This window comes from Muscardinus avellanarius (genome assembly GCF_963383645.1).
Source record: "Muscardinus avellanarius genome assembly, chromosome: 12".
Taxonomy (NCBI): domain Eukaryota; kingdom Metazoa; phylum Chordata; class Mammalia; order Rodentia; family Gliridae; genus Muscardinus; species Muscardinus avellanarius.
The window spans coordinates 43,229,108-43,243,741 of NC_137798.1; the positions used below are offsets into that span (position 1 = coordinate 43,229,108).

Sequence of the window (14,634 nt, forward strand, 5' to 3'; positions counted from 1 at the left end):
GGCCCTCAACAGCTTTTAGTTAGATCCGTAGGTCTTCAGCACCAACTTCCAGTTCTTAATCCTAATAAAGTTTATTTACCAGACATTCATATTAATTTATTTTCTCATAAAAACTGGATTGATCTCTACTGACTGTAGATAAGGTCAAACCCTACACTAATGATAGTATAGAGGATCTTTCATAATTTGAACTTATTGGCTCACTTTGTAATTTTGCCTTTTGATTTCATTCAACAGTTGTTTCAGTCAGCCAGTGCTATGTAACAAAACAACTCTCCACAATGCTTAAAAAATATTACATCTCTCACATCTGTGGATTAGTTAGAGCCAGTTTATGGAGGCTGAGCTCTCTCATGTATCTGTTTATCACTTGGCTTGTTTGTGTACCAGTGAATGAGATGAGGACTCTACTTTAGCTAGAGACTTTAGCTGGGTCAATTCTGTTCAGTGTGTCTCTGAGACTGACATCTAGGTCAGGCACATCCATGCATGTTTACCCCTTGGAACCAAGTGATTTAACCGGTGATGCATTTCTTATGGGGGTAGCAGAAGTTCAAAATATGGAAGACCTCTTGAGCCCTACTTTAAATTGGCACGGTCTTACCCCTGCCTCATTTTATTGGCCAAAGCAATTCATGTAGATGGATCTAGAGCCCTGAGACAGGAAAAATAAGTGTCTTTTGTTTTGAAAGCTACAAGGTTGCACAGAACTTTGTATAGAACTTTTGGGATAGATTGAGAAAGAAAAATTTAATCCATTAATATAATTTACCACACTAGCCGTCCACTGGACTTCTAAAATTTCCTGAACATACCATATCTGCTTATGAAGGGAATGGTAGGGTAATTCTGAGACATGTGTTGTGAGGAAGCCTGAAAAGTCTGTTTTTTTTTTTTTCCCTAAAAGACTGTTGTAATGTTTCCTGATTCTTGGTCCTGCGACTTCTCTGGTTCTTTTCCCACTGACTCCATGAGTCTTGACAGCCTTTCAACACCTCTTGCATGACAAGAGTTAGTTTTGGACATTCCAGCTTAGAGCCTTGACTGCATTCCTTGATAACTGGAATAAGTTCATTGCTTCTGCCCCGCTTTTTTTGCTTCAGAAATTGGAAAGGTGAAAAGAGAGAAATTAATGATATAGATAACATGGTCCAAGTTACCACAACTCTACGTAAACCAAATGAAAAGTTATTTCCTATATAGGTATGTTTGTATAGGCTATGACTAAGTAACTGATCAGAATTGAGTCTTATCTCTTATTTTTGGTAGGATGGATTAAATGAATGCTGAATAAATATAAACAACCAGGAGACAAAATATTTCTCTTTTGCCTTTTTTTCCTTTGAAACACCTCATATAATTCCTTGAGCTTAGTAGTCACTGAATGAATAAATATTTGTAGAATGATGTAAATAAAAATATACTTACTCTTGGAGCTCTGAACTTTATTACCGAACTATTGTTTGTGTTATTAAATAATGTGTGAGATTAGGAGGCTCAAGAGAATATTCTTATGAAGCCTTCTGAAAATTTATCATTAATTTTCTCTACTCCATATGAAAAAATGGAAGAAGATGGAATTTAGTATGGAGAAGGGATAACTGAAGGTAGATTATTAATTTTCTTTTATGGATAATATTAACCCTTCTTCATTTTAACTGAGGAAGGTATTTTCATTTCTTCCTTCAGAGGAAATGATCTAAGAAAGAGCAAGGTGGAATTTGCTCTGTGTTTATGATACAGCCACACACAGTCACTTCCACAGTAGGTCAGCCCTGTTCACTAAGGAGGTGACTACTCAGGAGTTGTGAATCACTGTGGACCATCCTGAATGGTGGCCACGAGAGCCTGCTTGTATGTGGTATCTGCATGTGGTATTACAAATGTTTTTTTTGAACATCAGCATAGATTAACTATGTTTTAACCTTTGAATTCTTACTTAATTTGCATGGCTTTATAATAGAAAACATTTAAGGAAATTAACTGAATTTAGTATTTGACTCAAGAACAGAAACAACAGAGTTTTTTAGATTTAATGGTTTCATGTGAGTGTGTGTGTGTTTGCGTGTCTATGCATATGCGTGTGTGCATGCTACTAGAGATTGATCCCAGGGGCATCTTACCTCTGAGCTACACCCCCAGGTCCTCCTTTTTTTTATTTTTTGTTTTGAAACAGGGTCTCACTAGGGTGCTGAAAGTCTCACCAAGTTGCTGAGGTTGTTCTTGAACATGAGATTCTCTTGTCTCAGATTCCCAAGTATTGGGATTACAGATAAGCACCACAGTACCTGGCAGATTTGGTGTTATTAGAGAAAATATAAATATGTTTTCATCCTTTCTCAGATTGCATCTTGAAAATTTTAGTTCCATAGAATCTTGTTGATTACATAAACAAGAGGTATATGGATTTTCAAAATTCACTGACATAGACATATACTTATTTTCAGGTGGTCTTGTATTAAGATATGAAATAAAAACCTTGTTCTTCTCTCCTCTACACACTTCCCTCTACATCTTAGCTCTTTCCCTAATTTATTGTTCAATGACACAGTTGGAAACTGGTGCATTTCCTGAGATTTATACTCTTTTTGGAAGCATAATGTTATAATGTGCACTTATAAATTCAGATTTTATATGATTAAAAATTGTAATACTCGTATCGGCGCAGAGTCTTACATCATAATGTATCTCATAGTGATGGTGACATACACGTACATGGCACTTGGTTTGTTTCCCTGCTCCCTCCACACCACAAAAGGTCCTGAGAGATTGGCATTGACACTCTCACATATGTGCACAATGTCAATGGATGTGTTTCCTTCATTGATTTTCTCTCCTCCCACTCTCTTCAAGACCATCTCCCTCCTTCCACTGGAATTTCTCCTCCATTATCTGAAGTCCCTCTAGTACCTGATGACCCCTTAGCTGCCACATAGGAGAAAAAACATATGACCCTTCACTTTCTGTGACTGGCTAATCTCATTTAATGTAATGTTCTCCAGGTCTATCTATTTTCCTGCAAATGATGTAATTAACCTAAATTTCTCTTTGGGTTTCTAAAAGAAAAGGCCTGGGCTGTGTGTTGTCTTCTACAGTATGGAAGTCAAGGAGTAAAGAATTGCGTGTTTTCCCACCATTGGTCACATCCTGAAAATATTTTTTGATTGCCTCTGTTTTAGACCACTTGTTTGGAACAAGTTTTTTTTTTCCCCCATGAAAACATCAAATGCATCAAATTTTTGCTAACTGGGATTTGAGCCCAGGGGTGGTCTAATCCTTAGCTATATTTCCAGACCTTTTTATTTTATTTTTATTTTGAGACAGGGGCTTGCCGAGTTGCTGAGTTTGGCATTGAACTTGTGATCATCCTGTCTCTGCCTCCCAAGATGTTGGTACTATATGTGTGCCCCATTGTGCCTGGTAACACTACTTTTTCTGAAAGTATCCTGTAGTTTTTTGATAAAGGGCGCTTGTCAGAGAAGTGATTTATAAAAAGTAGAAATGTTAACTGAAATACAATGATTTTATGTTTCTGGAAATAATGTATTTTTGGAACAGGCTTAAGTAATGGACTATATTAGGGTAGGATTTTGTGGAAAAGATGCCCTACATATTTAGTTATTGGTAGGGCTCATAGCAATTTTGATGTTTAAATTTATACAGCAGCCATTCAAGTTCTCTTTTCTTTGAAATTATGTCTTTAAGAGTTGACAGTTGTACTGAATTTAGGGTCCACCCAACTGGAATAATTGTACAAAATGTTAACTAGGACAAACAAGTCAAAGTGGTCAGAATAAATGCAAAGCAATCCTGACACAGCCTTGCGCCTGTCGGTAGAAATCCCCGGCCAAGGCCAGCAGGGTTTTGCCTGCAGGAAGCAAGAGAAAGTCAATGCAAATCAGGACAGTTTCTCCAGAAAGTAACGTGTATGGACAAGTTTTTGTTTAATGCAATAAAATATCCCTTCCTTCCTTCTTTCTGAAACTTGAGCCACATACTAAGTTATTAAAAGGCAGCGCTCCTTAAATAAGTGTTGGCGGAACCATCAAAAAGGACATGCATGTCAGGAAGACCCTTTGGCCTGAGTCTTCACCGCCAGGGTCTTTGGGGAAGCCAGAGAGCATGGCCTGGAGTGTGTATGGGGAGGATTTCTCTCCTTGCACCCTGTTTTCATTGATGAAGGTGAAAGACAACGTGCTGTTTGTATTGAATGCTGCATGGTGTCCTCTGGGCTCAAAGCTCTGGTTTCAGCATCTGTGAAATCTGGGCTTCTTTCAGATTGTTCTGATCTTTTAAGTGCCTCCCAGCTTTGATATTTTTGGATACTAAGATGCCTTAAGTGGGAACTTCTCTGTGAAACACATGAAAAATATATACAGGATTGCAAGGCTGGACCACTCACAGCTTTGTGCATTTTCAGTTATTTATGAAGTTTTAAAATTTGTTCAACATTTTGCCAGACTCTGTGGAAGACTTGGAAAGATAATACTAGTTATCTGTATTTTATACTAAGGAAGAGTATACAGTAATACTTATATAGTAATACTTGGGGTGGGAGAACAATGTATACAGTAATACTCCCTTATATAGTAATACTTAGTAGACAATATTTCTGAAAAAATTCTCTATGACTTTTTTTAGTCCCAAATTCAACATTTTGATTGAAGACAATTTTCATATCTCAGAAATTTTGAAGTTTTTCTCACATTCCTACTCCTCCTCCTTTTCCTCCTCCTTTTCCTCCTCCTTCTTCTGTACTGTGGATTGAAACCAAAGGCATTCTACTTCTACCTCTGAACTACATCTTCAGCCTTTTTACTTTTGGTTTTGCTAGGTTGCTGGAGAGTCTGCTAAGTTACTGAGGCAGGTCCTGAACCTGCAATCCTCCGTCTCGGCCTTCCAAGTACTGGGATTACAAGTGTGTGCCACCATACCTGGCTTCTCACATTTCTTAAACTGCTGTTTTGTTTTGTACTGTGTGTGTGTGTGTGTGTGTGTGTGTGTGTGTGCACATGCACATGTGTGTGTGTATTTTTATTGTAATTTTGTAAATTGTCACATTTTCTAATGTTCCAAATTTTATTTTCTGCCTTGTTTCTGATAGTTTGCTTTGTTGAGATTATATGCAATAATCATAACCTCTTCAAATAACAGTAATGTGGCTAATTCATTTTTAAAGATTTTTTGGTGCAATATGATTATGCATTATAGTGAGATTCAAAGTGATACACTCCTCTGTGCACATTACATCTCTTGGTGTGGCTCCCTCCTAATCCCATCCAGCTGCCTCCTTCCTCCTTTCTCTCACACACTAGTAAGGTTGTTAGTGATACCTTCATATGTGGATATAATATTATTTAGTCTGTTTTCTTCCTTAAGCATCTTTTCCCCCTTTCCCATCCCCTTCCCTGATCTCTTTCCACTATTCTACTGCTCTCATTCCTTTTTATCATGAAGTTCTTTTTTTTTCTTCTTCTATTTTCTCTCTAGCTCCCAAAAACATACAACCTTGGTTTTCTGAGACTGGATGTTTTTACTTAGCCTAACATTCTCTAATTTTATCCATCTTTTGTGAAATGGCATAATTCTGTTCTTTATGGCCGAGTAAAACTTTATTCTGTGTGTATATTACATTTTCTTTATCCATTCATCTGTCGATTGACACAGAGATAGGTTCCATAATTTGGCTATGGTGAATTGTGCTGTAAATATGAGTATGCATACATCATTATAGTATTCTGACTTTATTTCTTTTGGAGATACATCAGTACCTGGGTCATGTGGTGGTTCCATTCCTAGTCTTTTGAGAAACCTTCATACTGATCCACATAGCGGTTGTACTAATTTACAATCCCACTAATAATGAATAAGCATTCCGTTCACTCAATATCTTTGCCAGCATTTGTTTTTGTTTGTATTCTTGATGATTGCCATTCTATCTGAGGTTAGATGGAATCTCAGTGTAGTTTTGATTTGCATTTCCCTGATTGCTAATGATATTGAACATTTTTTCGTGTACTTGTTGGCCATTTGTATTTCTTTTTTTTTGAGAAGTTTCTATTCAGTTTAATTGCCCAGTTTTTGATTGAGTTATTTGTTTTATAATTACATTTTAATTTTGTTTTATAGCTAAGATTTCAGCATAATATCAAGTTATCCATCATAATCAATAAGTATTCTTATTTTGCTTCTTTGTGTAATGTGATTAATAATAGCTATTATTTTATTTGAGACATTTTCTGTTTGCACACATTATCTCATTTAGTCCTTATAAAACCATGTGAGGAGCCAAGTATAGCAGTGCATACCTGTAATCCCAGTACTTGGGGAGGCTGAGACAAGATCTAAGGTTTGAGGCCAACCTCAGTAACTTAGTGAGACTTTGTTTCAAAATAAAAAATACCAAAGGGTCTGGGGGGTTAGCTCGGAGATAGAATGCCCCTAGGTTCATCCCCAGTACCAACAAAATAAAACAAAACAACAAATATGAGTATGTACTATTATTTTTCTCTATTTTTACAATACTAAGTCTTAGAATAAATAATTTGCTTGAAATTTTCTTACCACAAATGAGTGAAGATTTGAAACCCAAAGCTGAACATGGCTGTCAGCCACTTTATCATACTGCCTTCCACGGGACTTATAAATTAATGGATTTCTTAATGTTGAATAAGAAGCATTTTTTTTACTCTCACTTGTTATTTCCATGCCTGTTTGTGTTGTCTTTGTTACTAAAATGTAGATCCAACACTAACAAAATTACTGTTGTGAATAAATCATCATTGTTTACATAATGTCTTTTAAAGATGTGAAGTGTGAATTTCATTTCTCTGAATTTATTTGAATACAGACAAACAACAATAAATTCGTTGTCACCGATGTAACTATCAAGTGTGAATTCTAATGCTATGTTAGTCAAAAATGTCCAAGTAACAGGGAAATGCTATTTATTGCAAGCCTACTATTTCTAAGTGCTCATCATACTCAATAACTTTTAAAAAAATGCTGAGGTGAAATTCAAAGAACGTAAAATTAACCATCTTAAAATTCACAGTTCAATAGCACCAACATTCACAATATCCAGCAACTATCACATTCATCTAGTTCCCGAGCCGTTTCGTTATCCCTAAAGGCTACCTGCACATAGGAAGCAGTCACACTCTACTTCCTCTAAGCCCTTCAGCCACCACTTATTGGCTTTCTGTCTCAATGAACTTACCTATTTGGGGTGTTTCAAATCAATAGAATTTTATAATATAAGGCCTTTGGTATCTGACTTTTTTTCAGTTAGCAGAATGTTTTCAAAGTTCATCCACATTGTAGCATGCTATCAGTTCTTTCTTTCTTTTCTTTCTTTCTTTCTTTCTTTTTTTTTTTTTTTGCTTGAATGATAGTCCATCGTATAGATATACCACATTTTGCTTATCCTCAATTTACAGGCATTTGGGTTCTTTCCATCTTTTGGCAATTGTGAATAGTATTGCTATGACTGTTGATGTACAAATATTTATTTGCATACTTGAAATTCAGGTATGCTTAGATTTTTGAGAAACCACCACCATTTTCCATGATAGTTTTACCAGTTTCTCTTAACATAAGCAGTGTATGAAGGTTCTCATTTCTCCACATACTTATCAACTCTCATCTTCTGCTTTTAGTTTCTATTTCTGTTTTTACTAGTCATTCTATTGGGTATGAAATGGTATCTCTTTCTAATTTTGATTTGTGTTTCCCCAATGATTAAATTAAACATCTTTTCATGTGATTTTTGGCTTTTGTATGTCTTCTTTGGAGAAATGTCTAATCTTTGGTCGATTTTTTTTTTACTTTATAGAAATCAACATTTATTGCCTTTTTTTCTCCTGTGATTCTCTTTTTACTTTCATCAAGAAAATCACAAGATTTTTTGAGGCAGATAGTGATACCATCTCAGAATATTATTGCACGTTAGTGTTGGGACTATGCCAAGGAAAAGAATACTAGTTGGTTCTTTTTCACAGGTGATATTAATGACAGCAAGGGATTTTGGGGCAAAAAGTTGTGTTTTTTTTTTGTATGAGAAATGCTTACATTAGAAATGCTAGATTCATCCATGCTTCAGAATGATTATTAACCAGGACCAAGGTTAGAAAGAGTGGGGTGACCAGAACAGTTAAAACAGGAAGGGGGAGGGAGGAAATTCTTAAGTTGAGTAATTAGGTAACTTCCTTTGCATCCTCCTTCTTCTTGAAACTACTAGCTTATTGCCAGAGTACTATTTACCTCAAGCCAGGAGTTCACTCACCATTTTAAAATTTTATTCTCCTTTTTCTTTAGTTCTTCATATTGTCTTAATAATAGATCCTTAGAGACAAATGCTTTACAAGTATTTTATCCCATCTTCTAAGTTCTATTTTCACTTTCTTGATAATGTTCTTTGATGTGCAGAAGTTTCTTTTTCCTTCTTTTTTTTGCGGTACAGGGGATGGAACCCAGGGGCATTCTACCTCCAACCTACACCCCAGATTCTTCATTTGTATTCCGTAACTTTAGTGAGTTAATTTATTATAACTCTAATAATTTTGTTTTTGATTTTTAGTTTCTTTGTGATTTTCTTTATGTGTAATCATGTAATTTCTGAATAAAAATAAATTTGCATCTTCCTGTGGATGCCTTTTAGTTCTTTTTCTTGCCCAATTTCTTTGAGTAGGTGTCTCAATACTATGTTGTAAAGAAGTGGTGAAGTTGGGCACCTTTGTCTTTTTTCTGATATTAAAAAAAAGCTTTCAGACTTTCACCATTGAGTATAATGTTAGTTCTGGGTTATCCATAAATATCTTTTGTCTGATTGAGAAATTTCCCTTCTATTTCCAGTTTTTGGAGTGTTTTTTAAAGTTTTTCAAATCATAAAAGGATATCAGATTTTGTTAAGTCCATTTTCTGAATCAGTCGATTCAGAAAAATGATTGTGTATTGTCCTCCATTCTATTAATGTGGCATATTACATTGGTGTATTATTGTATGTTGAACCATTCTTGCATTCCTTAGATAAATTTCATTTGGTTATGTCATAATAATTCTAAGTTGTTGCTGTTTATAGTATCTAGTTGAGGACACTTGCATCATTCATAAGCGAAATGGTCTATAGCTTTCATTTTTGTGATGTCTTTATCTGGCTTTGATATTAGGGTCACACTGGCATCTCTTCAATGTTACTGTTTTGGTAAGGTTTGGGAATAATTGATGTTAATTATTTAAATGTTTGGTACGTTCATCAGTAGAGCTATCTGGTCTTAGGTATGTTTTGTTGGGAAACTTTTTTATTACTGATGTAGTTTTTTATAGGTCTAATCAAATTTTCTACTTCTTTTGGGAGCAGTGTTAGTAATTTGTATTTTCTGGGAGGTCAGGCTTCAGATTGAATTTATGGCTTGTACATGCTAGGTAACTGTTCTACCACTGAGCTACATCCTCAGCTCCATATGTCTTTTAACATATAATTCAGATACTGTATTCAGTTTTATAAGTCATATAAAATTATCTAGATTATTATATTTAGTTACATACTTTGTTTTTTTAATACGTTAACCTTCATATTTGGAAATTAAATTGCCTCTTCAAATAATTTTTCTGGAAGGTCAGTTTGTGTGTTGTGAATTTTCTCAGTCGAGTATATCCTTGATCCTCACTGTAAAGGAGTCATTCAGAGTTCTGAGCCAAGTGGAAGGGATATCCCTGTTCTGTTCTTGGTGTAGGTTTATTGTCAAGTGCTTTTTTGTATGTTTCTCTCCTGTGAAATGTATCCTTTCAGTGATTGTTTGTAGAAGCATTTTAGTACCAGGGGCCAGTGTCTGAGATATATTCTATTATTTTTCCAATCCATTCGACTCCACCTCTCCACGTTTATATTTCTAAAATTCTCTATGCATTTGCCCAAATTAACTATTGTGAGCTCTCCCCATCAAATTATCGTTTGTTTTCAGATTATGGACTAATACATTTTCTTGAGCACAAACTCAATAATTATATTCCTAATTAAATATTTTATAAAGCTGAGTATGGTGCCATATGCCTGTAATCCCAGTACTTGGGAGGCTGAAATAGGAGGATCACAGATGTGGCAAGACTCTTTGTAACTTAATGAGACCCTGTCTCAGAATAGAAAGTGATATAGGGCTGGGGTATAGCTCAGAGGTAGAATGCACCTGGGTTCAATCTTCAACCCCCCCCTCCCCCCCGCTCTCTCTCGCGCACACACACACACACACACACACACACACACACACACACACTCTTATAGATGTACTTTTATTTTTGCTGTTTTTTTTGGTGGAAAACAGTGAAAACCTTTTTAACTTATTTATGCTCTAAAAATAAAGTAAAACAAACAAACAAACAACACAATTAGATGTTTTCCTATTAAGCCACTGACTTTGTTTTTCAGGAACATCAATTATCCTTTTATTACTTGTTGATTCTCTTACCTTAATTTTTTTTATCATTATATTCCCATTGCTTTCCTCCAACTTTTATCTTTTTCTTTTATATTTTGGAAGATCTTATCATTTGTCATCTGCCTCCCGATTTAATTTTTTTTTTTGCGGGTCTGGGGGTGGAACCCAGGGGCATTTGACCTCCAAGCTACACCCCATGCCCTATTTTTTATTCTTTATTTTGAAACTGGGTCTCACTGAGTTGCAGAGGGCCTCACTAGGTAGCTGAGGTTGTCCGCGAACCGTGATCCTCAGGTCTCAGCCTCCCAAATGCTGGGATTACAAGCTGTGCGCCACCACGCCCGTCTTAATTTTTTATTAACATATTAAAAGCTCTAATTTAAAAATAAATTTAAATATCAACATCATTAGCAATCAGAGAAATGCAAATCAAAACTACTTCACAGCCGGGTGTGGTGGCACAGGCTTGTAATCCCCGAGCTTGGGAGGCGGAGACAAGGAGGATCACGCAGGTTTGTAGTCAGCCTCGCTGGCTTAAGAGACCCTGTTTCCAAATAAATAAAAAATATAAAATAGGTCTGGGAGTGTAGCCCGGAGGTAGAAGGGCTTCCAGGAACCCCAGTACCACCAAAACAAAACAAACAAACAAAAACTACTTCACCTAACTCCAACTAGAATGGTAATCATTCAGAATACAAACAACAAATGCTGGTGAGGATGTGGAGAAGTGGGAACTCTAAAACATTGTTGGTGGGATTTCAAATTAATGCAATCACTTCGGAAAACAGTATGGAGGATCCTCAGAAGAATGGGAACAAACTTACTTTATGATCCAGCAATACCACTTCTGGGTATCTACCCAAAAGAATGGAAACCAAACTACCAAACTAATGCATGCGTATCTGTGTTCATAGCTGCACAATTTACCATTGCCAAACTACAGAACAAGCCAAGATGTCCATCAACAGATGAATGGATTACAAAACTATGGGATATGTACACAGTGGAATTCTACTCATCCATAAAGAAAAACACAGTTAAATCATTTACAGGGAAATGGATGGAACTGGAGGACATTATGCTAAGTGAGATTAGTCACAAAAAATAAGAAATTGGATGCTCTCCCTAATATGAGGAAGCTAGGGATAAAATGGGTGATAGGAGGAACTCTAGAGGAAAAAGGAGATTTTATACATGAACAAATAAGATGACCTAACTGAGGGGATGGAAGGGGGAAGAAGGAAATTCCCTAATGCATATGATGTACTTTAACAAACTTATCAATGTCAATCACTATGCCAAACATGAGAAAGAGGGAGCCTGAGGGAATGGAGTGGGAATTGGGGAAGGGCTAATTGGGTGATGTGTGCATGTATGCCTCCACCATCTTGTACTACACTAAGATGTATGGCTTCAATGAACCAATAAAAATTTAAAAAAAATGAGTAACATATAAAAAATTAAAAAATAAATTTAAATATTTTAATGTTATTTCAGTTTTTTTTCTTTAAATGCCCCTATTTTATTCAGTTTTGGGTGTGTTCTAGTAGGCATATGAGTTGCTTGAAAAGTAGCTCTATTTTTTCAAGAATTATTTTAAATTGTATATGTCCAGAGAGGATTTTACTCTAGGGGTAACTTAGCAGTACTGCTAGTGTGTGATCGTTCTGGGGCTAATAATAAATGGATAATACATTCAGCAAGTGTGATGGAGAGCTAATGACCCCAGCCTTGTGTAAAGAGGAGGGAGATTGTGGCTTACAGCTACTTTGGTAATTTGTTTTCTTTCTTCACAATTTTTCTTTGTCTAACCTCATGAGTTCCACTATTGTATGAGCTGATCAGTACTTAGCTAAAGGCTCTGGGACCTTCTTTCTTCATCTCAGTGAGATACCTGGGATCTGTTTGGTTCCTCCCTTCATGTATCTGAAAATTGTGTGAGGCAGAAATCTGGGGATAATGGCAGTCCTGCATTACTTATAGTATGGTATGAAAAGAGTTGCTCTTATATTTTGTCCAGTTTTATAATTATGTATAATAAGATTAGGTAGAAGAAGCCAATGGCCTGATTTGATTCCTTTTAAGAAAACAAAAAGTAGAAAAACAAAACAATTAAAACACAATGGGTGTTCATAGTTTGCTATTGACATTACTAAAGGCTAGAGAAAAAAAAAGGCCTTAAAAAGTCATATATTGTAAGCTGGGCATAGTGGCACACGCTTGTAATCCCATCATTTGGGAGCCTCAGACAGGAGGACTGTAGTTCGCAGACAGCCTCTACGTAGTGAGGCCCTTTGCAACTTACTGAGACTCTGTTTCAAAGTAAAGAATAAAAAACAGGGATGAGAGTGTAGCTCGGAGGTAGAATGCCTCTGGTTCCATCCTCAGTACCACATACACACAAAAGTCACACATCTTATGCCCATTTTAAGAACAAATAAAACAGAAATGAAGAGAAACAAAACTTGCTTGTTATAGTTTGGTTCATTGTTAATCATTGTAATGTGCTGTCTTCTTTTTTACCATCTCAACTACATAATCATTGCAACTGGTGTTCATAATGGTAAAAATTATATAAACTTATAGCTAGTTAAGTTTTAAATATATTCCTATTCGTTTCTATTGGTTGGATTAAATTTTAGTCTTCATTTTAACTTTTTTTATAGAGTGTTTTATATAATCTGATTGATTGAGCCGGGCGTGGTGGCGCACACTTGTAATCCCAGCATTTGTGAGGCTGAGACCTGAGGATCGTAGTTCACGGACAGCCTCAGCTACTTAGTGAGGCCCTCTGCAACTCAGTGAGACCCTGTTTCAAAATAAAGAATAAAAAATTGGGCAGGTGGAGTAGCTCAGAGGTCAAATGCCTCTGGGTTCCATCCCCAAATCCGCACGCGCGCACACACACACACACACACACACACACACACACACACACACAAAATATATATATATATATATATATATATATATATATATATATATATTCTGATTGATGACACCATTTTATAATAGGTGATATATATTACCTAATTGTTTTATCAGTTCTAATAGCATATCTATAGAGATCAACAGTTTATTTATTTTTTTGTGGTACTGGGGATGCAACCCAGGGGTAGTCTAACTTTGAGCTACACCTCCAGCCCTATTTTTTATTCTTTATTTTGAAGCAGGGTCTCATTGAGTTGCAAAAGGCCTCACTAAGTAGCCGAGGCTGTCTGTGAACCACAGTTCTCCTGTTTCAGCCTCCCACATACTGGAATTACAAGCCTGTCCCATCATCCTTGGTGAGATGAACAATTTAAAAGGCCTTGGAACTGAAAGAACAGATTAAGATTGTTTGTGTGTGTAGGTCTGGGGATGGAACCCAGAGGCATTTGACCTCCGAGATACACCATCTGCCCTATTTTTTAATTCTGTGTTTTGAAACAGGGTCTCACTGAGTTGTGGAGGGTCTCACAAAGTAGCTGAGGCTGTCCGTAAACTCCGATCCTCCAGTCTCAGGCTCCCGAATGCTGGGATTACAAGCGTGTGCCACCACGCCTGGTAGATTAAGATATTTTAATGTCTTTTTTTTCTGTATTTCTCATTTATAACTTGTCATTGAGTAGTTTGTATTTTTCTTATATCGTCCTCATTTAACTATATTAATAGGTTAGCATTTTGCTACATGAAAATAATGCACCTCAATAATTTTTAAACTTGGTATTACATAATTATCTTTGCTTCTTTACAGGATATTTCTTTAATGGAAAAAATGTACCTCAACACACCTCAATTGCAAGTAGAAACACCCCAGACAGAAGCAGAACAAGCATTACAGATAAGTTTTGAAGAACCTCAAATGGTAAAGTCTTTAATAAAAATCCTTCTTGCTTATACTAAAGTAATAGTCTATCTCCATTTGCCTGAATGTTTATATAGAGCTTAAACTATTTTCTCTATTTTAGAGATGCGTTTAATTGTAAGCATATCTAATCAACATCACATGGGAGTGCTGGCCATTTTGGCTCACGGTGATGGGCTATGAAAGACCTTCTGAACTATTGCCCTAAAGTCTCTCCAGAAAGGAAAAGGTTTTGACAGCTTTTCTGGTTTAGAGACATTTCAATCTAGAAGGTAGCTGGAGAATTCATTAAAAGTTATTAGCTTTTAGAAAAGCACCACTTTAATCTGCATTTAGCTAGAAGAATTATGAAAA

At 36.1% G+C, this 14,634-nt stretch overlaps 1 protein-coding gene across 1 annotated transcript in view; it reads left to right on the top strand.

Annotated features, from left to right (window-relative positions):
- The window catches only part of TTC6 (tetratricopeptide repeat domain 6), a gene marked incomplete at both ends in the record, with an annotated part of 184,150 nt that overhangs the window by 28,742 nt on the left and 140,774 nt on the right, over nucleotides 1-14,634 (top strand). The window contains one exon of the mRNA XM_080707135.1: nucleotides 14,170-14,280. Within this exon, the coding sequence (XP_080563261.1) occupies nucleotides 14,170-14,280 (111 nt within the window). The remainder of the gene's footprint in view (nucleotides 1-14,169; nucleotides 14,281-14,634) is intronic.